The sequence below is a fragment of the Saccopteryx leptura genome, chromosome 5 (genome assembly GCF_036850995.1).
Source record: "Saccopteryx leptura isolate mSacLep1 chromosome 5, mSacLep1_pri_phased_curated, whole genome shotgun sequence".
Taxonomy (NCBI): Eukaryota; Metazoa; Chordata; class Mammalia; order Chiroptera; family Emballonuridae; genus Saccopteryx; species Saccopteryx leptura.
The window spans coordinates 105,193,349-105,220,975 of NC_089507.1; the positions used below are offsets into that span (position 1 = coordinate 105,193,349).

A 27,627-nucleotide genomic window follows, 5' to 3' on the forward strand; every position below is an offset into this window, starting at 1 on the left:
GGGAGGGCTGTAATCTAGCAGTTTTTATTTAATCCACACATGGTTTGGAAAATATAGAAAATTTTTTTTTAAATGAACATTGGAGTAGATGTAAAAAATGCGAAACATGAATTTGACAGATGTGATGATTTAAGTAGGGACAAGGCATAGTTTGAGAGTTCCTGAGGCAAAAGTGAGAGAAATCAATTTGGTGATGGGGGAATTTTATTCTAGTGAAGTAAGAGGAAAAGACAGAAGGGAGATGAGAGAAGGGCATTTTTGGAACCACTTGATTTTGTACAGAGCAGGAACATTATCTACTCTTTGCACTTGCACCTCCCCCATCGCCATATGCTTCCCTACAGTTTCCTTTTACCATACTTGAAAGGACCACAGATTTTAATAGTATTCATGCATTTGAAGTGCTAGGCTATTCTGAGCTTCCTCTGTTGTTGCATTTATGATGAGAAGTAATAAAAAATAATCCAAGTTATATGATAATGTAAAAAATGATTATTCATTAAAAAAAATTTAAACTAAAAAGCACTTTAAAAAAATGTCAGTTGACCTTAAATAAACTGAGGTTTAAGATCACAACCACATTTAGGGACTAACTTATAGGCCAGTCTCCTTTGGTGTCCAGGCTGAGAGAATTTAGAAGGTTACCACAGCCAACACCAAATTGTAGACACCTCAATGGCCCGAACAAGTTGAAACAATGTCACTAAAAGGTCAAATTTACTTAGAATGTCTTGAATTCAGATGTAATAGTAAAAGCAGACAGCATAAAGACAGGGAAAGTCATGACTATCTCTTCAAAGGAATATTTTCCTACAGCATCACACTATTATACGAATGTCAGTTTGTGAGTGTCCAGCACTCAGAGCTTCTACTTTGTCAAGCAGAGAACTTTTCTTCCTTTTTGTTGGGAAAAGGTATGTTGCTGTCGAAGGGCCAAAAGCAAGACAGGAAGCGGCTGATGGGGACATCGAGGGGGCATGCTAGCAAGAGTGGTGGCAAACCAGAGGGCATATGCAACCTATTATTTCCAACAAGACAAAGGCTGCTTCTACAGTCTCTGGTTTCCACAACCCTCTACCAAAGTGCTTTTCCCTGTCGCATCTTCTCTATAAGATCATTTTAAAAATGATATTTGTGAAGCTAAGTTTGGAGTTAGAGAATGGAGGAGGGGAAAGGAAGGTGAGTAGCTCTATGAGGAAGGAAGGCAGGGGGAACAGGCAGGTTTTGGAGCAGACAGACCTCTCGCATAACACTGCATCTACTTCTTACCATTGTGTGGTTCTTAAACATATATATATTTTTAACACCTTTGATGTCAGTTCCCTCTTGCATAAAATGAATTTCACGTGGTTATTTTGTTTTATAAATTATAAATAATATGTATAAGTGACTGGTACCTAGTAGGTGATCAATAAACATAATGCATCTGGTAACAATGACTCTGAAAGCCCCAGAGTTAGCAATGCCTTTGTTTCTGCCTTTCATCTTTGATTCCAAGATCATACTCTTCCCACAGAACAGATGCCGGAGCTGGAAATAGCTCTACTGGTTCCTGCTGTCCCTTCCTCTTTTTCACAGCTTCACAGCAAACGGCAGCCACTGGCATGTCCATTGTTTTGGGGGTGCATGGATAAAGTGGTAGAAGAGATGTGTAGGTGGCTAGCAGCCACTCAGTAGCAAATACCTGAGCTGTGTTCCTCTAACCCCTTTCTCCTACTGGGGAGGTTTTCAAGCCATTCCCAACAGCAACCAAGGTTCCTGGGCCCACAGTACCCCCTGATGGCTAACATGAGAAACTTTCTTTTCTCAATGTTTCTTATCTTCTCTCTCTGTGCAATTCCCCCAGACTTTGTTTATTCCATCAAGGCCTATTCATTCCTCACAAATGTTCTGTGGCCTCTTTTGCCGTATTGTATTTTTTTTCTTTTTCATTTTTTGCTCAATAAATAATTGAGCAAACATCTACCTCCCTTCCTGTTTCTTTCCCTTGTTCCATTAATGAATCCTCAAATTACTGTGGTTACCATTGCTAAGAATAATAGTAAAATGAGTGAATCTGTGCATCAAGAAAAACCTCATATATTTAGAAGTAAAATAAGACATCTCAAAAATCCTTTGAGAAATTGAGAGGTCTTTTTCAGAACCTGGACAGAAGATGCTATCTACCCTCAACTCTTTCTCCAAGTAACACTGATCTTTTGACATTCTTATTATTTTTCTATATATTTAATCGCTGCAGTAGTACTAATATGTTCTCTACTGTTTCATTGCAAATATAAAATACTTTCTTAATTTGAACATAACTAAAGGTAATGCTTGTAAAGTATTTCTTTTCTTTGAAATTATTTTCATATTCATAGAATTGTAATTATTTCCTCCTTTAAAATAAAAGAAAAATGCAAATAAAGTAACAGGTAAATTCCACCCATCTAATCTCATCAAAATTCTGTGAAAATGGATTTTCTACCTAAATTTGAAATGTATAATGACGTAACAACAATGAAGAATGATGTTGCAAAATAGTTGTGTGGCGCAAAAGGTATTTTAAATGATTGTTCATCAAAGAATATTATTTGAGTTGACATATTCACATTTTTCTGAAAAGAGATATTTGTTTTTTATAATATATACCTTTTGAATTCATAAAGTTTTGGCTGTACAAATTAAAACAGTCAGTGTTAATGTTTTTGAAAGCATTATGTTTAAATTGTTTTCTCAGGACCCAAAGAGAAAACACCAGAGGAAACAAAACCAGCCTGAATTGTTTAAAATGTATTTCCCTTTAATTAAATAGGAAACATCTGTCTAGGGATTTTGGAAATGAATGTAATCCATCCACACTCTGCCTGTACTAGTTTGCCTCCAATGTCCAATATTTTGAAAGAAAATTCTTTCTTTCTGTAAAGAATTAAACAGCAACATGGAGCAAAGTCTGGGTCTTGCCTCCAGAGTTTGGGCACTGGAAATGCTACGGCTGTCTTCCCTAGATCTGTCTTTGGGAAGCAAATTCTCTCCATAATCAAGGTTAGGCTGTAACATTTGTTTTTCTCTAAAGCATCTGCATACCCTGAACATGATCATCTCAGGACGGCGAGGAAACAGAAATTACTAGGATGTACGCAAATACTCCAAGTCAAAATATTGTTCCCCTTCTAGGATTCACTCAGCATTTTCCTCCCACTCAGGCTATTAAAAGCTGATTTCTCTAGGGACCTGCACAGCCCACAACAGACTCATCAGACAGGACAAATGAGTACCGAAACCGAGAAAGTGGGGAGTTGACTCTAGGATGGCTCTGGTTTTTTGAAACCAGGTCCGCTGTTGAGAATGACAAATATCACTCACTGGTGTTGTCAAACGGTATCTGCTTGCACTGCGCAGACCCCTCGGCGGGCCAAGGACAGTAATAGACGGCTCCCCCTTCTACGATGTCTGGCTGGCTGGTGTTGGCTTTGGGCGCTCCCACCAAGACACTCGCTCTGCAAAAAAGTTGGAGAAAACCACTCGGTGGGAATCATAATGCGCACGTGAGCTGCAGTGTCCAGCTGCACGTCCACTGAGCCTAGGGTGGGGGTCAGGGGCAGAAACGTAGGTATGGGGGAGCAAACTGTCAAACTTGATTTCTTTCCTCTAGGAAACCTGGGGGCCTCTGAAACCGTGCGTGCAAACAACCCTAATTCTTCTCTAGGTGGAGCTGTGTATACAGTAAGGTGAGGGGGGGGGGGGGGGGCACAGGACAGAGCCCAGAGGCTTGGAGAAAGCAGACAGCATTTGCAACCAGACAGTTAGCTGTTACAGGCTATATATAAACAGGCCGTGCTATGGTCGTTAATTTAACTGGCCTGCGTCGGCCGGGTCCCGTTTTCCTTTTTGAGTCTTTGTGCTGGAAAGTCCCCACTATACCATTCAAGCGGCAGGTCTCCAGTTCAAAGTGCATAAGGCACATTTAGCCTGATAAGGGGAGAGAAGAGACTGGTGGCGGGGAGCGGGACGGGACCCCAAATTGCACCAGCGCGAGGGAATCTCAGGAATCGCCTTCCTCCAGGCTGCAGGATGGGCGCGGGTCCCTAGGCAGAGGGGCTCCACGCAACCTGTGGCCGGGCTCGCCCACGCACGCCCACTCCCTGCGCCCCGCGACTTACGTGCGAGCCGCAGGTATGTGGAAGTCCACCGCATATCCGAAGTAGCTGCCCTCGGGGCCGCTGTACACCGTGAGCTTGTCCACGTCCAGGTTGAACGCCTGGGAGCCGGGGGACCACAGCATCCCCAGCGCGGCCGAGATGCAGCAGAGGGGCGCAAGCGGCCGCGGCCGGCTGCCCCAGGGGCCGCGGCGAGTTCCCGCAGACACCGCCATCCGCCCCGGCGGCTGCTCTCCGGGGAGCAGGACCCCGTGTGGAAACCTGCCGGGGTGGCGGCAGTGACAGCCCCAGGCGCTCGGATGCGTGTCCTCTGTGATCTGCTCGCAGCCAGCTCTCAACCCGCTGCCCCGCCAGCTCGGGGGCTGGCCCAGCGGCTGCAAGCCTCCGCCGGAGCGGGAGGGGGCCCGGCGCTCTCGCGGCGCCTCCTAGTGGCGGGTCCGCGGGCTGCGGGCGGAGCCCGCGGCACCGGGGCCGCCTCAGCTCCTGCTGGCGGCCGGCGCCAGGCGCCTGTTTCGGCTCCTGGTTTTCTATTACATTTGCATCTGAAGGACGATCTGAGTCTCGTACATATCAGTTTAAGCCATTGCTTTTGGAAGAAAAGCCCCCCACGCGGGGCTAGAGTTTGCTCCAGTTTGTCCCAAATGGAAGAATGTGAAAACGTACCCCATCAGGAGGCAAGATAAGCGTCCTCCTTGCATCATCTCTGCAGTCTAAAGACCCTCAGGGTGGATGCATTTCTTTTTCTTCTGTGACTGAGATAATCTAAACCCAGCATTCCTCCCCGCCCCCCAATCCACCCCAGCTTGCTGCAGAGGAAACTAAGAAACAAAGAAAGTCTCGACATTTTATTTTAAACTTTCTCAAAAGTCAGTGGGGCATGTTAAATGTCCTGGTACTAAATGTTGGTGACCCTGTGTGGCTGTGTTGAAGATTGACAACGTTAGGAATGTTGGAATTTACAGTATAACCCTAGCAAGGGTGGAAGGTGTAGGCTGGAATCTGCAGGAGTTCTATTATTGATCTCTTTTTGTGTCCTCTGGTTGCAGCTGAATGAAGAATGAATAGGTGGAGAAGTGAGATGAGTAGCATAGCATAAGTGCCCTTAACTACCTATGGTCTTCAGAGAAACCCTAAAACAGAGCAGTTAAATATTAAACTGGTGGGTGGGGTTGGGGGGCAGTTTAGGGACAGGAGAGGTAAGTAGTGTCCAGAAGTTTAAGTAGAGTTGGTGGTATATGTAGACTTGTGCAGGAATTTGAATAGAGGCTGGATTGGGGTGTTGTGTGTGGAGAAGTTGAGGGTAAGAAAGACCAAGGCTAGGAAGAAATGATCTTACAAGGGATTGGAATAAAAGAGTGGGTTAGGGAGTGGAAGTAAATAGAGATGGCTCTCCTGGAACAGAGGATCTTTACAATAAGTACATTTATTAAGGCTACAGGAGGCAGTTCTAGAGCAGAGGCATGACATGCCCACAGGGATTTAAAAGTTTAGTGAGGACATGTGTGGGGGACGGGAAGCTGGGGGGGCAGTTGTTAGAAGGGAGAGAAAGCAAAGAAGCTGTTGCCTAAATGCACTGGGTGATGAGAGCCTCCTGGTGAATAGAAAGAAGGGAAGGGAAGACCACAGTGTTGATGAGAACGAAAGGGGTCAGAAGATTGCTGGCAGAATGAACGAATGTGAGAGTCCAAGGTGAGCCAGTAGGTATCTACTTAGGAGAAAAAATAACAAAGAGTAACAACTGGGCAGAGAGCAAGATGGGAGGTTAGTGGTGAGTTAGACGCTGAACTTATTGACTCTGAGTTACTAGTGGGGGAGCCCAAGAGAGTGAAAGTACAAAATGCAGTTCAGAGCAGTGATCAGTCTTGTGACACAGATCGGGGAGTCTACCACGGGAACTCTCTGAAGCTTCCCTCACGGGAGCTCACGGAAAAGCTGGACTTTTTCATCTCTCTTACAGTGAAAGCCACTTGGTAGACAAATTTGGATTTTATGCCTTTGTCTTTGCTTGTCTTATCCCTAAAGAAAATAGTAAAAATTAATAAGCTATAACATTACCTGGCAAATCACCAAGTCTGGATAATTTCCTAACTGTATAGTCTTTTCCCACACAAGAACTAAAGAAACGATGGTAGAAGCCTTGTTTTCTCAATTCTAAAGTCCATTTGTGTGGGACATGGAGTCGGCTTTTCTGGTCAAGTTACTATTGTTAATAAACATGATATTCCTTGTAGTAAATTTTAAGAAGTAATTCACATGAAACATTCACATGGGATGTTCAGAGCTATGCAGGACATAGAGGCTCCAAATAAACTCAAATTGATCATTTCCTGACACGGCATGGTGAATTCAGAAACATGTTTATTGCATGCAAGCCTTAGAAATGGAACACCTACTATATAGGTTGAACTAATAACATAGTCCTAGATGTGCACCTGACCCAGTACGGACTCACTGGGCAGAAGGAACTGCTTCTTAAACAATGCTTCGATTTATGTAGGGTAGCACATCCCTGGGGTATCCCCTTTGTTACTCTTTGTTTTGTGATATTTCTAGTATATTTTATCTTTTTAAGTGATGATAGGTAGGGAAAGGAAATTCTACTTATTGCCACATAATTATATATATATATACACACACACACATACTTGTTCCTTTCTTCTAAAATACTGTATACTTGTTCTTGACTTACACAGCCTGTATTCTTTTTATTGGTTTTTAAAAAAAATTAAATTTAACAGGGTGACATTGATCGATAAGAGTACATAGGTTTCAGGTAAACATTTCTATAGCGTTTGAACTATTGATTGTCCTATGTGCCCATCACCCACAGACAAATCACTCTGTCACTGCATACTTGTCTGTCTTTACTCCCTTCCTCCACCCTCCTTTCCTGAACCTCTCACCCTCTGGCAATCACTTCATTTCTTCAATGTCCATGAGCCTCAGTTTTATATCCCACCTATGTGTGAAATCATGTAGTTCTTAGGTTTTTCTTATTTACTTATTTCACTCAGAATAATGTTCTCAGGGTCCATCCATGTTGTGATAAATGGTAATATGTCATCATTTCTTATGGCTGAGTGGTATTCCATTGTATATATGAACCACATCTTCTTTATCCAGTCCTCTATTGAAGGACATTTTGGTTGTTTCCATGTCTTGGCCACTGTGAACAGTGGTGTGATGAACATAGGGGTGCATGTGTCTTCATGTACCAGTGCTTTTTAGTTTTTTGGGTAGATACCCAGGAGAGGGATTGCTGGGTCATATGGTAGTTCTCTTCTTAATTTTTTGAGGAACCATCATACTTTCTTCTGTAATGTCTGTACCAGTTTACATTCCCACTAACAGTGGATGAGGGTTCCTTTTTCTCTACAGACTCTCCAACAGTTGTTATTACCTGTCTTGTTGATAATAGCCACTCTTAACAGGTATGAGGTGGTATCTCATTGTAGTTTTGATTTGCATTTCTCTAATAGCTTGTGAAGATGAGCATCTTTTCATCTATTTGTTGGCCATTTGTATGTCTTTATGGTAGAAGTGTCTGTTTAGGTCCTCTCCCCATTTTTTAACTGGGTTGTTTCACAGCTTATATTCTTAACTTTCCACTTTACAGATGAGGATACTGAGGTTCACAGAGGTAAAACAATATGCATAGTCACAGGGCAAGTAGGTGGTATGATTTAGATCCAGGACTGTCAGATGCCAAAATTTGTTCCTCATGCTATTAGGTCTACAAAATTTTATCTTTTAAGTTATAATAATAATTAGGAATCTTTCTAGAGTTAGTAAGCTATTCTGGGATAATAACCCTTTGTGCATGCTTGTGGATAGTGATTGAGAAGTGGCATAAAGTAGCTGTGTACTCTGCCAAGAGGTCTTAGAAAAGGGTTTGATGGTACAGTAGTTTCCCTTTATCTGTAGTTTAAATTTCTGTGGTTTCAAGTCAACTGTGGTCTGAAAATATTAAATGGAAAATTCCATAAATAAACAATTTATAAGTTTTAAATTGCATGCTGTTCTGAGTTTCATAATGAAATCTTGTGCCATCTGCTCCATCCCACCCAGGATGTGAATTAACTTTTGGTCCTGCATCTCCAACCATAGGTTACTTAGTGGCCACCTTGGTTATCAGATTGACTCTCATGGCATCAGAGTGTGTGTGGTCAAGTGACCTTTACTTTACTTAATAATGGTCCCAAAGTGCAAGAGTAGTGATGCTGGCAATACAGATGTGCCAGAGAGAAGCCAAAATGTGTTTCCTTTAAGTGATAAGGTATGTGTGTATAGGAAAACACATAGTATATGTAAAGTTCAGTACTATCTGAACTTTTAGGCATCCACTGGGGGTCTTAGAATATATACTACTCACTTCATTGAAGCTATAAAATATCCCCTAATTTGTGTGAGCAGTATATTTCCCAAGGATAAGGTACTGGGGTACTGGTGTACTTTGGTATTCAAAAAGAGGAGGGAAAGAGAACTAACTCAAACCTCTTTGACTTCCCTGCGAGTCCAAAAGCCTGGGAGAATAGTACATATCCCAAGAGGCCAGGGACAGGGAGCTGTAATAACTAAAAGGACAGGATAGGTCTAAAAAGGTGTCTTGCATATTTTACTGATCTAACACATGGTTGGCATGCCAATCAGTAAGTTCTGGGGTGCTGTCAAAGAAACACATGGGCAGTGATGTGTCTTGTGCTGAATGAGAAGTTTGATATTTTAAAGATCTACTAGCATTGATTTATTTGCCAGAAAAGCAAGTCTGAGAATTGTTTATCATGCATGCAAGGGCATGTGTATGTTTAATACTGAGGAAGGTATACAGAGTTGTTTCTCTAAAAAGAGAAGAAAGGAACCCAAAGGTCAAAGATAGAACAGACTCGGCCCAAACTTTCCAAAAATAAATAAGGAAAGAGTAGCACAGGAAAAAAATAAAAAAGATCTCTGGGTCATAGCCATGCACAAAGTACTTAAAAATAGAGATGTTGTAACATTTAAGCATGGGTGCATACTTTTCAAAAGACAACCAAATATATTCATAACTTAACCAGTTTTTATTTCTATGTTTAAATCTATTTTTTTTATGTAATAAAGTATGGCCCCACCTTCAAATAAAGGGTTTGAGTCTTGACATGATTATTTCATTATTATAGCCATGTTTTCAATATGTTAACTAAACTACTTACAAAATAAGCCAATGTGAAACCTATGTGTTTTAGATGGTTTCATCAGCTTTAAAAATGCACCAGAAATGGAAGGTAGTTTTTCCATCTCTTCTTATATTTTGTGGAATTGAGGTGGTCTTGGGTTTTTCGTTTGGTCAACAGTTCTGAGGGTTTTTTTTTGCAATATTAGAAACAACTGATTAGTTGAACCTGGAAGTAAAACCTGCCAAAGGGAAAGAATTTTAAAATCCATCGAGTGTCTCTAAACCTGAGCTTATGTCTGCAAATTTTCTATTCTGGTGCCTGGAAAGTGAACCTCATCACAGTAAAATAATTTTCTCTTCTTTTTGATGATTTTGTTTGCAATTCTCTTTTATGACTTTCCTTCATGACTTTATTAGCAACTTGTAAGTTAGAAGTGCTGCCCAGAGGCCCCTGTGTTGGCTGCCCTTCAAGCACAGCCAAAAATTGGTTTAGCTGCAGGAAAATTCCCACTAGTCAAAACCAGACTCTGACTTGATCCCTTTTTAGGATGAACCTTTTAAATACGGCTCTGCTTTAAACAAAAATGAAAATAAAACAATTCTTCCTCTAAAGGAAAAGTAACTAAAGATAACTATGCACTTCCAAAGCCTTTACATTTGGGGATAAATCTTCCTGAGAGGCAAAGCCTCAGGAGCACCTGAGCTTAGACTAAGGATCTTGAATGGTTTACAGATTTCAGTTAGGGCCGGTTCACTCCAGCATCCTGAAAATCCTCTGCATGTCTGATGGGTTGGCGAGTGGGCCTTTTAGGTAGTTATTGACCAAAGTGACTAACGCAAACTTCTGAGGGGCGGGAAGCAGGGATAAGGTGGGGAAACTTTTATGAGCTACCTTCCCTCAAAGAAGAATGCAGTCATGTGACAAGTCAAAGAATGAAATGGATTATTCATGACACAACCTTTTTGGGGGTGGGGGGCAGGAAGAGAGAGACAGGAACATTGAGTTGATCCTGTATGTGCCCTGACCAGCAATCAAACCCACAGCCTTGTCATTTCCAGACGACACTGAGCTAACTGACCAAGGCCACAACTTTTCAAAAAATATGTAGTGATAACTCTGTTCATTCAGATCTGGAAAGCAAGAGACCCTATTGCTTGTCTGGGGCCATTGTTTTAGTAAAGTTCAATCTTAGCAGGATCAATCTGTACACACAAAATTAATACATTTAGTTCCCTATAAAATGCTGTATGCCTCCTATGGTATCAATGTGTTTTGTCATCTGTGTGACTTACTTAAAAGGCCTACCATGTCATAAGTTATCCATGACCTTGACCACTTTAATTATCTCTGTGAAGAGATGCCCTTGCCTCTCTCCAGGGTTAGCAGTCTTCGAGAGAACAATTTGAAGGTTGGAAGTGAATTTGTCTTCTACTAAATTTGATTAAAACATGACTTAAGTTGATCTTTCTGGTTTTTATTGTTGTGACATTAAAATATATGTGAGTTCCCCAAAGGCCTCTGGGTACATGCAAAAATATAAATATGACAAGTTAAATTAAAACCAGTAGATAAAAATTAAAATACTTTCATAAAAAATAAATAAAATAAAATACTCTAATAAAGAAAAGAGAAAGATGCCAAGTGGTATTATACTGGAAAAAGAAAACTTAAACCAAATGGATAAAGTTTAGCCCATTGTTCAACTGTTTACAAGGAGGTCTTGTTTAAACTAGATGTTAGAGTGACTTCCCATAAAATCCCGGAAAAAAATGTGCTACTACTTATTATGATAACAAATCAGGGAACTATAGCAGCCCCAGGGAGAGTTAGGATCTAAATTATAATTATTTTTATAGTAATGTTAGGATGTTTTCTAGCCCTTAGTTACTATGGGATCGCATTCATTTACATCTCACTCTTGGATGGTGAGACAACCCTAAGTCTCATTAACATTTCTTTCAAAATCCTGCTGTCTGCTCAGGCATAGAATGCTTGTTTGGAAACCAGTGCTGCTTACATGTGGAGAGGCAGTATAACGTAGACATTAAGAACACAGATTCCAGAGCCAGATATCTGGGTGTATTGCTCATCTTTGCCACTTACCTGTACAACCCCAAGCAAGTTACCTACCAACTGTATGCCTCAGTTTCTCCATCTGTAAAGTGCAGGTACTAACCTTATACCACATGAACTTGTGAAGACTAAATGGGTTAAAATATATACACGTATAGGAAAGTCCACATGAAAAGAAATATGTTAATTATTATTGTTATTGACACTTCTGATTGGTAACAGATTACTAATAGAATGATGTTATCTTTTCCTTTCAGTTATCCACATGTGCCTGCCCTTCATGAAGGACCACAAGAACTCACTGTTTACCAGACCTTATCTTGGAGGTGGTCATATTCTTGATAACTGTTTTGGTTGAGCCTTCTGAATTAATATTTATTTGGACAATAGCAGGTTGGAGAGAGAGTACCAAGTTATTTGAAGTATTTGGGGGGGTCATAAATGATGTTTGGGGAATATTAAACTGAGTTATACAAATGAAGGACAAATAAAGAACAGTTAATACATAATTATATTAGTCAACATGTGAAAAAACAAAGGTCAATTAGGATAGGGCAGTGCAGTGCAGTGGGAATGGGCACATTAAAGCTTTGTTTTTAGTGTCTTTTATATGATGTATGTAGTTGTGATTTTCTTTTTATTGATACTTCTTGAGGTATATAACTTCTAGAATGTGTGTTGTTTCTTTCCCATGCCTCTCTTATCTTCTGAGATGCCAAGTAATACGCTTGACCTCATGGTTTAGCCTCTATTGTTATTGTAGTTTTATGTTTCCATCTGTTTAATTCTACTTGTTTTATCTTAATATTTTTCTTCTGACTTATCTCTCAGTCCAATGATTATTTCTATAATTGTGACAAATCTGCTGTTAAATCAGTCCATCAAGTTCTAAATTTTGGTTAGTGTATCCTTAAGTTATAGAATTGCCTTAGGTTATTTTATTTTTATTCCCAGTTCTTAATTTTTTTTTAAATTTTTGAACATTTCCAGAGTTATTTTAAATTTTGTCTAGTAACTCTATTATGTAAATTATGAGGGAGAAGTCTATTTATATTGTCTGTTGTTTCTCTTGAGTATTGATCACATTGTTTTGTCTCCTTGTGTACCACTCACATAAGAACATTTTTTAAAAATTAAATACCAATAAAAAATAAATAAATAAAATTAAATACCAGATATCATATATAAAGGCATACATAAGTAATTTAATGCTAAGAATGATGTTATAACTTTATTCAGTTGGATTTTATATTTATTTCTGGCAGATTTCTATGAATAATAGTATACTCACTCACTTTAGTGATTTTCAGGGATTCAATTGACTCAAAGGTGAGCATCAGTCCCTAAAAGCTCTGCTGTATTTCCAATTCATCCTTAATCTTAACATCTTGGGGTCTCAGCCCTAAGTGTACCTTTAAAATGATCATTTCCTAGACCAGAGATTACAATTTTAGTTCCCTGAGCCCCATCAGCCTTTCCCACCCCAACCTCTCAGTTTTCCCTTTCATTAGAAAAACAGAAGATTCTTCTAGGGGAAAATAGCTCCAGATGTTGGCTACCAACTTTGAATTTTCTTCAACCCTTGGACAGTGGCTCTATAATTCCTTAGTGCCTTATAAATGCTACAATGCATTTGAGACTTGCTAAAAAATACTCTGTCAATATTTTAAAGCTGTTCTTAGCAGGAGGATTAGTCTAAAATATCTAGTCTGGAATTATCAGACTTTGTATCTAGATAATTTTTGTGAATTGTAGTACTCCTGTTAGAAAAATAAAATTATAATGTGGGACTTGGTTTAATGAAATATTTTGATTTTTTTCTAAACACCCATGTAGAGTTGTCTAATAGTTGGTTTAAAAATATAGGGCAGGATTTTGATAAATAAGTTAAGTGATACTTGCATTAGATTTTCCATGTAGAAAAAAATCAAAATAATAATTAATGTGTTCCTGAAAAGGCCCAAAATTGCAAGAGAATGAGTGACCCCTTTCTACTGATATTTATCAGTCATGAGCTTGATACTTTGCTTTATTCTTTACCTACATGATCTATTTTAAGATATTTTTCAATATTCCATTTTAAATATGAGGAAGCAAACTTTATGAGGTTAGTAACTTGCAGGAGGTTACATGTCTGGTAAGTGGTCAAACCTGAGGCTAAATCACAGAATGTCTTTTTGATGCCTAAGAACTTTTTTTTTTTTTTACAGAGACAGAGAGAGAGTCAGAGAGAGGGATAGACAGAGACAAGAAGAGAGATGAGAAGCATCAATCATCAGTTTTTCATTGTGACACCTTAGTTGTTCATTGATTGCTTTCTCATATGTGCCTTGACTGTGGGCCTTCAGCAGACCGTGTAACCCCTTGCTGGAGCCAGCGACCTTGGGTCCAAGCTGGTGAGCTTTGCTCAAACCAGATGAGCCTGTACTCAAGCTGGCGACTTCGGGGCCTTGAACCTGGGTCCTCCGCATCCCAATTCGACACTCTATCCACTGCGCCACCGCCTGGTCAGGCGAACTTACTTTTTCTATTAATGTATTTCTGCTTTCTAGGTTTGGTACAAGACACTATCATCAAACTCTTTGAGGAGTCAGTATCAAAATGAGGAGCACTGAAACAAGTGCAGTCACTGAGGGAGCCTGGAGGCCACAACACCCAGCGGCAACAAGCACATTCAGGAACCAGAGCCTGGTTTCCAATGCCATTCTCCAAGAGAAAGCACCAGTGAAATGGCCAATTCTATGGCTGGGGAGGAGAATGAAACAAATGAGCCTGCAGCACCTCATAGAACAGAAAATAAAGGAGTGCTCTGGAAAACAAACTGATGGGGGTATAGCAAGGGGACACAAAATTCAACTGAAGGAGCTCCCAATGTCAACTTAAACAACAAAATAACTAATATAGTATTATATTATAACTCAGACTATAAAATAAATAATCATGAGTCCTATTAGGGACTGACTTGTGTGCCCCTCCCCCCGCCATTCTTAATGTTGAAGTTCTGACACCCAATATGAATGTATTTGGAGATAGGGCCTTCAAGGAGGAAAAGGCTAAATGGGGTCATAGGACTAGTGAGAAGAGACACCTGAAATCTCTTTTTCTTTCTCCTTCTTTCTCTCCCCTTCTCTCTCAACATGTTCACAGAGAAAAGGCCCAGTGATAATATAGTGAGAAGGAAGCGAAACAAAGGAGAGAGTCCTCGTTAGAAACCAACCCTACTGTTATTTTGAAATAGGCTTCCAGCCTGAAGAATGGTCAGAAAATAGATGTGCTGTTTAAACAACTCAGTCTGTGGTATTTTGTTATCGCAGCCCGAGCAGACTAATACAAGTCCATGGTGATATAAATAAATGATGAGAAGAGACAAATTCCCATACATACAAAAGATTTTTTTTTATTTATGTCCACACTGGCTCCTTAAAAAGGTGGAGCCCAATTTCCTTCCCTTTAAATGTGGATTATACACAGTGACCTTCTTCCAAAGAGTATAGTATGGAAAGGGCATATAAATGTGTGAAACATTGATATCAATCGTAGTGAGTCATGTTGATAATGTACCCAATATCGATTTGTTGTTCCACTTTATTAATGCATTCATTGGCTAATTCTTGTATGTGCCCTGACCAGGGAGCAAACCCACAACCTTGGCATATGGGGACAATGCTGAGCTACTCGGTCAGGGCAGTTTAGGTTTATATAAATAGAAATAAGAGGTGAGAGTGGCACTTACTTCTGTGCTTTTCCTCCCCAAAACTATAGTCCCAATCAGATCAAGAGGAAGACATTAGACAAACTGAAGTTGAGAAAGACTTTATATAATATCTAACCAGTATTCCTCACACTGTTAAGATTTTCCAAAAGAAGTGAAGTCTGAAAAACTGTTACAGTTCAGAGGAACTTAAGGTGACATGATGACTAACTGTGATGTGGTATCCTGGATTGGTCTCTGAGACAAAGGACTAGGTAAAAACGAAAGACATTTAAATAAGGTATGAGGCCTGACCATGCGGTGGCGCAGTGGATAGAGCGTCAGACTGGGATGCGGAAGACCCAGGTTCGAAACCCCGAGGTTGCCAGCTTGAGCGTGGGCTCATCTGGTTTGAGCAAAAAGCTCACCAGCTTGAGCCCAAGGTCGCTGGCTCAAGCAAGGGGTTACCCGGTCTGCTGAAGGCCCGTGGTCAAGGCACATATGAGAAAGCAATCAATGAACAACTAAGGTGTTGCAACGTGCAACGAAAAACTAATGATTGATGCTTCTCATCTCTCCGTTCCTGTCTGTCTATCCCTGTCTATCCCTCTCTCTGTCTCTGTAAAGGAAAAAAAAAAAGATTAAATAAGGTATGAGCTCTGTTGAATAATAATGTATCCATATTGGCTCCTTTGCTGTGACAAATGTGTCATACTTATGTAAGATGTTAACAACAGGGGACACTGGGCACAGGATATATATTGTATATATGAATATTATTCATGCTGATTTTTTGTGTGCAAATTTTCTGTAAATCTGAAACAAACTATTCTAAAGTAAAAGTCTCTTTCAAACAAAATGCAAAATTGTACATTTGTTGAATCTTCCATATGACTTCTCTTTTGAATTGCTCCTCTGAATATTCCAAGGTAAATAAATATTTATTAGCTTTATATTGGGAGGAGAATTTAGTTTGTTTGTGCTTCTTCTCAATGAGCAGGATCCATTTTTGCAGTCAATATTCTTCCACGTCTTGGCAGAAGCCTAGGAGATAAAGAAGCTTGGGGGAACCCTGGCTGATTAGCTCAGTGGTAGATTCCCAGTCAGGGCACACAAGAGAAGCAACTGTCTACTTCTCCTCCCCTCCCCCTCCTTCTTCTCTCTCTGTTTCTCTCCTGCAGCCATGGCTCCATTGATTTGAGTATTGGCTCTGGGCACTGATGGCTCCTTGGACCTTCCACCCCGGGTGCTAAAAACAGCTCAGTTATAAGCATCAAGGATTGGCCCCAGACGGGGGTCACCAGGTAGATCCTGGTCAGGGCACATGTGGGAGTCTGTTTATCTCCCCTCCTCTCACTTAAATTAAAAAGAGAGAGAGAGAGAGAGAGAGAGAGAGAGAGAGAAGAAGAAGAAGAAGAAGCTTGTGGGTGGGGAGGGCCAGCTCAAAACTGAGCATGTTTATCTGTCTGAGGAATCCCTGCAGGTATACTTTAAAGCAGCCTGTTCAGTCCCTGCATTTGAAACATCCCCACAGTTTTAGCCTTCTCTTCTTTAGTCATCAATTTCCTTCTCCCTTTACAGAGACTCTCTGAAAATCCCTGAAGACAGTATTTGCTTTTAAATGTTTTGGATTAAACCCTCCATTGTCTTTTTCCTTTGAATCCTCTTGTTCTCTCTGTTCCCACAGAGATCCTCCCAGCTTTTTCATTTTATTTTAAGATTATGTTACTGAACCAGATGATTCAGCTTCATCCTTTGCTCTCAGACTAAAAAAAAAAAAAAAAAAATGCCTGGGCTGTGGGATTCAACAAACACTTCTACCTCTTCCTTTCCAGACCCTGTCAGCTGCACTGCTCCAATGGCACTCAGATAGATCTACAGCTCTGAGCCCCGTTCCTCCTGGATTGTAGTGCTGGCCTGCAACCAAGAACTTGCTCCAGCTGTATTGACCTCTAATTTTCTTAACTCTTTCCTCTTCTTTATGCTGGTGTTGGGAGTTAGAGATGGAAGAAAGAGAGTCATTTCTTATTTTTATTTATTTTTTTATGACAGACAGAGAGAGGGACAGATAGGAAGGGAGAGAGATGAGAAGCGTCAATTCTTCATTGAGCACCTTAGTTGTTCATTGATTGCTTTCTCATATGTGCCTTGACAGGGAGGCTACAGCAGAGTGAGTGACCCTTTGCTTAAGCCATCGACCTCGGGTCCAAGCTGGTGAGCTTTGCTCAAACCAGGTGAGCCCGCACTCAAGCTGGCGACCTTGGGGTCTCGAACCTGGTCCACATCCCAGTCCGACACTCTATCCACTGAGCCACCACCTGGTCAGGCAAGAGCCATTCATTCTTCACACAAGTGTTTATCAACCATTTATTCTGTGCCAGCCACTAGGGTTACAGCAGTGAATTAGGCAGACGAGGTCCTTGGCCACATAGAAGCCACATTCTGATGGGTCAGTACCAACTACAGACTGCTTATTACTGCTACAGAATTTATCTGCATGTGTGATTTTATTTAGTCCTGATGATGGCAGCTCGATTGTTGTCCTCATTTACTGAGACACAGGTGCTACCTGACTTACGCAGGGCCACGCAGCCAGTAAGTAATGGAGACAAAATTGAAATCCAAGGACTTGAATCTCAGAACATTTGGATTGCTCACCAGTATAATATTGGAAAATTATTCTTTGGGGTGAATAAACACTGTCCTACTTCTAGCTTTCTCTTTTTGTTCTAAAAAAAAAACAAAAACTTGTATGCTGTTTTTAAACAGAGTCAGTAACATCTCATTATTACAATTCTAATTAAAAAAAGCAGTTCTTTTTTAAGGAAAATTGTGCAGTTGACATTTAGTAGTTGCTTATGTCACAGTGTCCATCAACTCTCTTCCTTAGTTCTATGGTGAGCTTCCTCTGCCCCTCTTTCCGCCCTCCCCACATTGCAGAGTGTCCAGGGAGTAATGTGGGATGGACCACCATCCACTCTGTGGACAGGTACTGATTGAAATAAACCAAACAGCCTGTGCCATCTTCCTGGCCACATGATTGGTAGGGATGAGGTCAGTGTCTGGCATTCTAATAGCTACAGTGATTCGTTCAGGGTATTTTGTTTGTTTGTTTTAATTTTTTGATTTAGAGAGAGGGGAACAGAGAGAGAAAAAGAAACATCGACTTGTTGTTCCACTTTATTTATGCATGTATTGGCTAATTCTTGCATATGCCTTAACCAGGGAGCTAACCCACAACCTTGGCATATGGGGACAATGCTCTAACTAACTGGGCTACCCAGCCAGAGTGGGTTAGGTTTATATAGAAATAGAAATGAAAGGTGAGGCTCTCTCTCTTCCTGATCAAGGAAGAGGAGACACATGACCTGAACTACTGCTGGCAGCCACGGGGGAGGAGGAACTGAGAGACACACAGACAAAGAGAGCTGGTGTTCTCATTGAACTACACTGCCATCGGCCGCGCTTCGTGACTTTGCAGTGATGTGAGTCAGAAATCATCTTTATTGTTTAAGTCATTTTGAATGGGAGTTTCTTTTGATTTTATCCCACATCATGCCATTTAATACAAATAATTGTATTTTATTTATTTACCTTCTATGTTAGGTATATGAACTCTAATAATTCCTTCTATGTTAGGTAGGTCTTTTAAAAACAAATTTTATAAGAAACTAAAATAAAAAATTCAGAGGGCTTCAAACATCCAGAGGACATTTGCAAACAAATTTTGATCTGTGACTTATAAGACAAAAATAAGATAAAGTAAAATAAAATTCACCTCGCCAGTGATGCCCCTGTTCCACACATGAAGATAATCAAGACTGTGAGTTAACAATTAGGGGCCAGATGTAACAGATGCTTACTTAATTGGCTCACGATACGCTGGTTTCAGAATGTAGCGTCTTGGATTTTGTTGCTAAAAACACTCCTATTTTTGCCAAACAACACTGTTCTGGAGGTCTGCCACCACAAACACAGAGAGCTAGCTGTGATGGAGATTTGTTCTTTTGGTGGAACCATGAGACTCCACTGGATTATAGCAATGTGAGAGGCAAGACATCAGCCTGCTTGTGTTCAATTAATCACATTAGTCTCTAGATTTAAAAGCACAGCTTCATTCTGTTAAATAAGAGTGAAGATAATAGTGAAGCGATTAGGACTTCAAAATACATGGGAAGCATGTACACTTCCAAGGACATTCCCTCCGTGTCCGATGTAATGTTACATGGAGATCTCAGCCTCTGAGGATACAGGCCAAAGAAGAATCAGTTGAGATGTAGCACAGTAAAGCTCAACTTTTACCAAATTCGGAAGATCAGTCTGGAGAGAGAAGTTCGTTCTCTAATTGAGACTTTCCAGTATGTTTTCAGCTTTCCAGTTAGCTTTGTTGGCCCAACATGACTTTGTAGAATTACATAGTGAGAATTATAGCTTTCCACTCTGCTCTTAGAACAAAATATTAAGAACATAGTCTGCCTGTCAGTGGTAAAAATGGGAGTAAGAAATTTTTACCTTCCATTTTTATTTCTTCTTTCCTTAACTACTGTATCTGACTATTGGGATATGGACAGGCATAAATCATATATTTATTCCCATAGGAATAAAATACGTCTGGATTGTTGCCCTATTAAAACTAACGAGGGAAAAACTCATGTCTAGTGCAAGTGTAATATCATATGTAAGTGCTGCCTGCACTCTGAACAGCTTGTGCCCCAGAAACCAGTTTTTATGGGTTGTATGGAAGTTGGAACATATTTTTTGACAAAAGGCCAGCCCATAGCGGCCTCATAATGGAACAGTTACCATAAAACCTAGCCACCATATTGACGGTGCTTCTGGGGGAAGTGGTGCAGACCACACTTGGGTTGCCACCCTTCTCCCTGGCTACAGAAGGATTGAGTCCTCCTTGACTGTTCCACAGGGATGTGGCATAGTACGGAGAAGGTTGTTGATGGCTGGGAAGAAACAAGGACTCAACTATGGAAAGGAATAGGATTGATGGGCATGAAGGGGGGGGGGGCGAGGGCATTATAGAGCCAGGAGATGAGCAAGTGGGTGGCTCCTAACAGAGTGAAGTCCTAAGGTCTCTGCTTGTGACTTGCTTCTCTTTTAAAACTTCTTATCTTTGAAGACAACATCAGATTTTGCTTAAGGTCACATCATAGACATGAAATTCTGAGGGCATTAATTCAATTGATATAATTGGGAAGTTCCAGTGAATCTTGACACAGCCTGGGTTCTTCTGTCATAATGTGCTATAGAATTCAAACTTTATTGAATACTTCTGAGTTGTTTATATTGGAATTTTTAGCACTAATGGCCATCAGAAAGGAAGGTAAAAATGAATAGATGTCAAACGTTACCCTGAAATGAGCATCACTGTAACAAAGTCCTCATTACATTGTATTTATATTCAAAGCAAACAAAATTTGACTTCTTATTGAAATGTGAACAAAGTTAAAATTTTATTTTTATGTATTCTAAATTTTATTTCAGTTCCATTTTATTTCAGGAAATACACATTTTTTTCATGACAAATGTAAGTACACATCTTTTATCTAGGTTGTCTATATGAGCAAAACTATATACAATAAAACAAATTATATAAATATTTTCTTGGGAGAGAGATCTATATCTTTCATCAGCTCATCAAAGTATTTATGTCCCCCAAATTGTCAAGATTCACTGCTCTACAAGAATGAAAGTCTAGCCTGACCAAGCGGTGGTGCAATGGATAGAGCATTGAACTGGGATGCAGAGGACGGTTCAAAACACCAAGGTTGCTGGCTTGAGCACAGACTCACCAGCTTGAGTGTGGTGTCACTGGCTTGAGCATGAGATTATAGACATGACTCCATGGTCACTGGCTTGAGCAAGGGGTCACTAGCTCTGCTGTAGCCCCCTGGCCAAGGCACATATGAGAAAGCAATAGATGAACAACTGAGGTGTCACAATGAAGAATTGATGCTTCTCATCTCTCTCCCTTCCTGTCCTTCTGCCCCTGTCTGTCCCTCCCCCTCTGTCTCTGACACACACATACACACACACACACACACACACGCACGATGAAAGTCCAAGTTGCTGTTAATGAAAAGGTATAATGTGTAAACTCTTTAAGGTTGGGAACTCTACCTTTCATGTTCATTGAATCTCCCTAAACACCCAGTCTCTTACTCTCCACCGTTTTCTATATGTTACCGTCTGTTCCACATGCTGGCAGGATAAGTGCTCACTGGGGGTTTAGGTCCCTTTCTGCCCTTTCATCTTCTTGCTCCCTCCACCTACTCAGTGTTCTAGCTGTTTTTTTCAGGTATTCTCTTTGTCAGTATTGTCTGCTACTCCTCTTGATTCTTCCTGATATTCTAGTGTAATAATCTTTGCTCATTTTCCAGCTGTTTGTCACAGGCTTCCCGAAATTCTGTCATGCTCCAATCTTTGTTGTTGGCAAGAAAGGAACCAAGATCCCGGACAATGAGTAAGCATGGCCTGAGCACCTATGTAGATGTCAAGCAATATGTTGTATGCTGACGGTAAGATACACAGCCTCTGCCTCGAGGAGTTAAAATTCAGGCAGATTAAAGAGCCTTGTAAAATCTTCCTGGACATTCTGTTATTCTGCTAGGAAGCTGTTGTGAGTAAATAATTTGGGTGAACCCCCCTGGCATATCTACCTATCCAATACGTACCTGGGCATTGCATGGGTGATAAGTGCATGTGCCATTCCCTAGTCTCATTTTATAGAGGGACAGGCAGACATACACAGATGGTAGCTATTATATAATTAAATTCATTAATAAGATTAATCACTCTGAGAACATTCCCATTTTCTAGCCCCCTCCCAAAAAATCCATTTTGACCACCACTATAATTAGGTTTCAGTACTTTGTGGAAGATTGCTTTGGACCTTATTTAATCAGTCAATCAGTTAACAAAAATTCACTGAGCAGAGGCTGATATGTGTCAGATTCTGAGGATACACCAGAGGGCAAGACAAAGACTCTGCCCTCCGGGGTTTGCAAGCCCCTGGAGAGAGAGCAGGTGGGGGACTGACTGTCCCACTGTTGCTTCCCTTGTTTCTCTTAGGCCTGCTCTAGTTCCCTGCCCAAGTCATGTAAGTCTTGTATATAACTGGTTTGCTAAGTGGACCCAAACTTGGAACTGCTAACTTTAAAGCCCCCAAGGTTTGACAAAGGTCCCTTGGTGGCTCACTCAGAAGCAGTAACAGTGGCTTCTCTGCTCCTGTGGTTGATTTGACTCTACCACATATGTGGATTGCTTTTCAATCCAGAGACAGTGGTTACCTTAACTACACTGAATTGAGTCACAATAGTGTTTTTTGGCCAAATTCTTCTACAGGATAGACTAATTTGTGTGAACTCCTGTGAAACTCATAAAGGTGGACATGATCCATAATATCACTAAGAGTTTTTACAGAGATATTTTAACTTAATTTCTGGAAAAACAAATGAAAATCAAAATGCTGCAATACAGCCTGCAAAGCTATAAGGCAAACATCCCTGCAGAATGGGGTTTGAATTGTGAGATTCCACTTCTCCTCTCACTCGACTATAGCCTATACTTTGCTCCAGTGAATTGAGAACATGATTCATGCCCCTCTCTTCTCAGTCAGGACCTTATGCTAACATATACGGTTCTTCAAATGGAAATATTGGTCTTTCTCATTCTTTCTAACACTGTGATTTTCAAAGTGAATGAATAACCTAGCCAGATGGATGCTCTTATTCATTTGAGGTTCCTCCATATTTAATTCTTTTAGCCACCCATCTACAAGCTAGGGGAAGGACACCCCTGTTACTGGCTAGCTAGCTATACCTCCTATTCTCGGATATGTGAGAAGCAGTTGTTTTCTAGGCTGATTAGATTGTCACTGTGATTGTTAGTTTTCTGTTTCAGCTTGGCTGTATTATAGTGCCCAAATATTTGGTCAAATATTAGGTATGTCTGTTAGGAATTTTTATGTTTTATGTTATTCTTTACATTTTTAATTTTTTTTCAATTTTAGTTGACATACAGTATTAGTTTCAGGTGTACAACATAGTGATTAGACATTTATATAACTTACAAAGTGATCACACTGATAAGTTTAGTACCTATCTGATAACTTACACAGCTTTAAAATAATATTGATTATATTCCCTATGCTGTCCTTTACATCCCTGTGACTATATTGTAATTGCCAATTTGTACTTCTTTATTTATTTTTATTAATTTTAATGGGGTGACATTGATAAATCAGGGTACATAAGTTCAGAGAAAACATCTCTAGATTATTTTGACATTTGATTATGCTGCATTCCCATCACCCAAAGTCCAATTGTCTTCTGTCACCTTCTAATTTGTAATTCTTAATTCCTTTTCACCCCAACTTTCCTTCCATCTGGAAATTATCAGTTTGTTCTCTATGTCTATAAGTTTGTTCCTGTTGTGTTGTTTGTTTTGTTTTCTAGATTCCCCATATAAGCAAAATCATAAAGTATTTGTTTTCATCTGTATGACTTATTTCACATAGCATAACATGTGAAGGTATTTTGGGAGAGATTAACATTTAAATTGGTGGACTTTGTAAGCAGATTGCTCCCATAATGTGGTTGGGCCTTATCTAATCAGTTGAAGGCCTGACTAGAAGAAAAAATCAACTTTCCCCAAGCAACAGGAAACTCTGCCAGCAGACAGCCTTTGAACTTGTCCTGCAATATTGACTCTTTTTTGGATCTCCAGACTGCCTACCCACCCTATAGATTTTGATCTTGCCAGTCTCCACAGTTGAGTGAGTTGATTCCTTAAAATACATCTATCTATTCTCTCTCTCTCTCTCTCTCTCTCTCTCACACACACACACACACACACACATACACACATACCCTATTGGTTCTGTTCTCTGAAAGACCATTGGTTAACAGATATGTGGGCTACCAAGATCCCCTCACAGAGAGTTCTTTGACCCCAAACTTTGTGATGATGTAACTCTGACTACCCATGTGATATCTTGTGAGTCTTCCCTGAAATTAAGAGTCAGTCTTAGAAGTTGGAGATGCAGGAGAGAAAATATGGAGGGAGGGTGGTTCTATATAACAACTAAGAAAGACTGGGCTCATGTACTTTGTTCCATGGCAACACCTCATTTGACCACTGGGTCCATTCAAAACATTAAATATGATCCAACAAGACTTTTAGTGGTTTTATATCTGCCATAATACTATGCTGCCAACTAGTGGACATATGTGTTAGAATTTTGGACCTTAGGAACCCATTTTCCTCTTGATTGAATTGAGTGCTTGGTCAATACCAGAAACTTTAAAATGGAATGTGACCAAATATTATATGATTTCATTCATTTGTGGAATCTAATGAACAAGCAAAATAGAGACAGACTCAGACATACAGAACAGGCTGACAGATGGCAGGGGGGTGGGCAGAGGGCTGGGTGAGAGAAGTAGAGGGATTGAGCAAAAAATAACAGAAAAAAGAAGAAAAAATCTCATAGATACTGACAATAGTGTGGCAATTGCTGGTGGGTGGGGAGGATGGGGGAGGGTATAGGGGAATAAATGGTGATGGATGAAGACTTGACTTGGGGGGAATGAGCACATCATCTGTGCCAACTGGGTACCTAAAACCTGTATAATTATGTTAACCAGTGTCACTCCAATAAATTCAATTTAAAAAAAAGAAAGATGACCTACTTATCAAAGAAGGGAGTGGTGGCAACAATAAACTACCAGCTATTCTTCTACCCAAGTTCTCAAGGAGATATTTTCAAGGCTTAGAGTGTACGTGACTGGCAAAGAAGGTGATGTTACTTATATCCTTGTATCTTGGCTTCATTGCTTCTAAGATATCATTTTTTTCCTGCTTTCCCCATGGGAATATCCTCCAGAAGATGTTGACTATCTTAATTGACATGTTCACTATCGTGGTCCCACTCAAAAGGTTCTATTTTCTCATAGGGCCAGCCACTCCTCTATCTGTCCTTCCTCTCCCATTGTTACCAGAGTTGAGCCTTGTTTCCCTTGTTTCTTGTTCTAATAGTGTATAAAAGCCATCGACCTATTGACTCAAATCCAGTCAAAAGAGCAGTGACTCAAATCCTACTGGTGCCCCCTTATCTAACTAAGTAAATGAAATACTTAAGAATAAGAGATGTAGGCCTTGGCTGGTTGGCTTAGTGGTAGAGCATCAGCCTGGTGTGTGGAAGTCCTGGGTTCAATTCCTTGCCAGGGCACACAGGAGAAGTGCCCATATGCTTCTCCACCCTTCCCTCTCTCTTTTCTCTCTGTCTCTCTAATCTCCTCCTACAGCCAAGGCTTCATTGGAGCAAAGTTGGCCCAGGCGCTGAGGATGGCCCCATGGCCTCCACCTCAGGTGCTAGAGTGGCTCTGGTTGCAACAGAGCAACAGTGGGTAGAGCATCACCCCCTGGTGGGCATGCCGGGTAGATCCCAGTCGGGCACATATGGGAGTCTGTCTCTTTGCCTCCCTGCTTCTCAATTCAGAAAAATACAAAACAAAACAAAACAAAAAAGAATAAGAGATATATCTGACTAGGTCAAACTGACCAGAAGAAGGATATGTTTGATTGATTATATACATATTCTTTTAAAATTTTATTATTGATTTTAGATAGAGAGAAGGGAAGAGAGAGAAACATCAACTTGTTGTTCCACCCATTTATGCATTCATTGGTTAATTCTTGCATGTGCCCCAACCAGGGATTGAACCCACAATCTTGGAGTATTGGGAAATGCTCTAACCAACTGAGCTATATGGCCAGGGCTTGATCATATATTTTTAAACATTTAAAACACTATCAATATTTAACTTTAACAATGCATACTATAACTGTTCACTTCTCTTTCAAGAAAGACTATCAAAATAATATTCTTTGGGAAATACGTAAGCACAGACTAAAATTTATTCTTCTTTTCCCTTGTACCTCCTAAAGTGAAATAATCTTAAACATATTTTGAAGTAACTGCCTATCAGCCCCCATAGTAAAGGTATATTTATCTTTCACTAAATACTAAATCAACAACTGCCCACCCCGTTTGTCAAGAAGGTCTTTGCCTACCCAGATAACCTTAGCATGTAACATCTCCCCCTGATTACCTGGTCCCATACAAGCTCCACAGTGTAACTGACCACATGTTAGCAGAGTTTGTTCCTCATTTTGAGCCCCAATTTTGTAGAGCGCTTTCTTAGAATCAGCTGTGAAATTCTAAAAATATGTGTTCCAAAGTTCTACCACTGAATTTTCTAATTCAGTAGATCTAGATTAAGGCCCAATGACCTGTAGTCTTAACTTCAAAGGTGATTCTGTTGTCAGACCAAACAGCTGAGTGTTCTAGACCTTCCAAATTTGGTTTCCACAGCCCACAGAATACAGACTACCAGCCGCATGGATTATATCAATTGATACTCAAATGAGAACTCCAGAGTAGCAGTAGCACCTCTTACTAAAAAAGACACATGCTCTATGTACTCACAACAAAATTCAGTTGTAATGACTCACCATAGTTTACTAGCCAAAACATTCCCTTTAGAATCAATCATTCCCAGCTAGCTGGTCCCTTGCCATCTCTGGTACCAATGTTACCCTAACAGCTGGTCAGGATTAAGGAAACTGTCACATATGCATATAAGGAGTTCAGTAACTAGTGCTGGGCCCTGGAGGAGGGAATCAGAAAATCTGTGAGTCTAGGTTCACCTCTGGACCCAATGTACATTCTTTCCAAGCCAGCTGCTGGAACCACAACTTTTGACCCTCCAAGGGGACAGGAGATGCTATCTTCAAGGTCTTCATACCTCATGCATTCGATTAACGCTCATCTAGCTCACCAGGACTCCAGATTCCCTTCTCCACCTCAGACACCTAAGTGTGTGTTAGAAGAGATTTGGGGTAACCAATGGCATTAAAATTAGCCACTGGGAAGTATCTGTCTCAGATAGATAGATGAGAGAACCCTTCTCCTACCACTTAAATGTTCTAGGGAACCCTAGGGTCTGCCCTGGGTAAGCCCTTCTAGGGAAACGCCATCCCTCCCCTCCTGGTAGAAAGAGTCTGACCTGGTGGGAGATGGCGTATAAGTTCAGTGAGCCACTCTTATGATTCATCCCACTAAAACCCAAGGGTGAAAGTGTTTTTTGTTTGTCTGTTTTTAGTTTTGTTTTGTTTTTAGTGAAAGCAGCAGGAAGGGAGGGAGATGAGAAACTTCAACTCACAGTTGTGGCACCTTAGTTGTTCATTGATTGCTTTCTCAAACATGTCTTGACCAGAGAGCTCAGGCCATGCCAGTGACCCCTTGCTCAAGCCAGCGACCAGGAGATCATGTCAATGATCTACTCTCAAGCCAGTGACCCATGCTCAAAATGGTGACCTCGGGGTTTTGAACCTGGGACCTCAGCATCCCAGGTCAATGCTCTATCTACTGCGACCACTAGTCAGGCAGCGGGTACAAGTTTTAAAATAAAAGATACTGAAACTCTTTCCTTAGACTTTGAGAATGTTCCCAGAATCTGTGTCCACCTTCTGGTTCAAGTCTTTTCCCTTACCC

At 40.5% G+C, this 27,627-nt stretch overlaps 1 protein-coding gene across 1 annotated transcript in view; it reads right to left on the reverse strand.

Moving 5' to 3' along the window:
- The window catches only part of ITGA8 (integrin subunit alpha 8), a 248,220-nt gene extending 243,738 nt beyond the window's left edge, over positions 1 to 4,482 (reverse strand). Inside the window, exons 1-2 of the mRNA XM_066385213.1 lie at positions 4,143 to 4,482; positions 3,346 to 3,479 (exon numbers count right to left, since the gene is read on the reverse strand). Of these exons, the coding sequence (XP_066241310.1) occupies positions 3,346 to 3,479; positions 4,143 to 4,354 (346 nt within the window). The 5' untranslated portion in view covers positions 4,355 to 4,482. The remainder of the gene's footprint in view (positions 1 to 3,345; positions 3,480 to 4,142) is intronic.
- Positions 4,483 to 27,627: the final 23,145 nt, after the last annotated feature.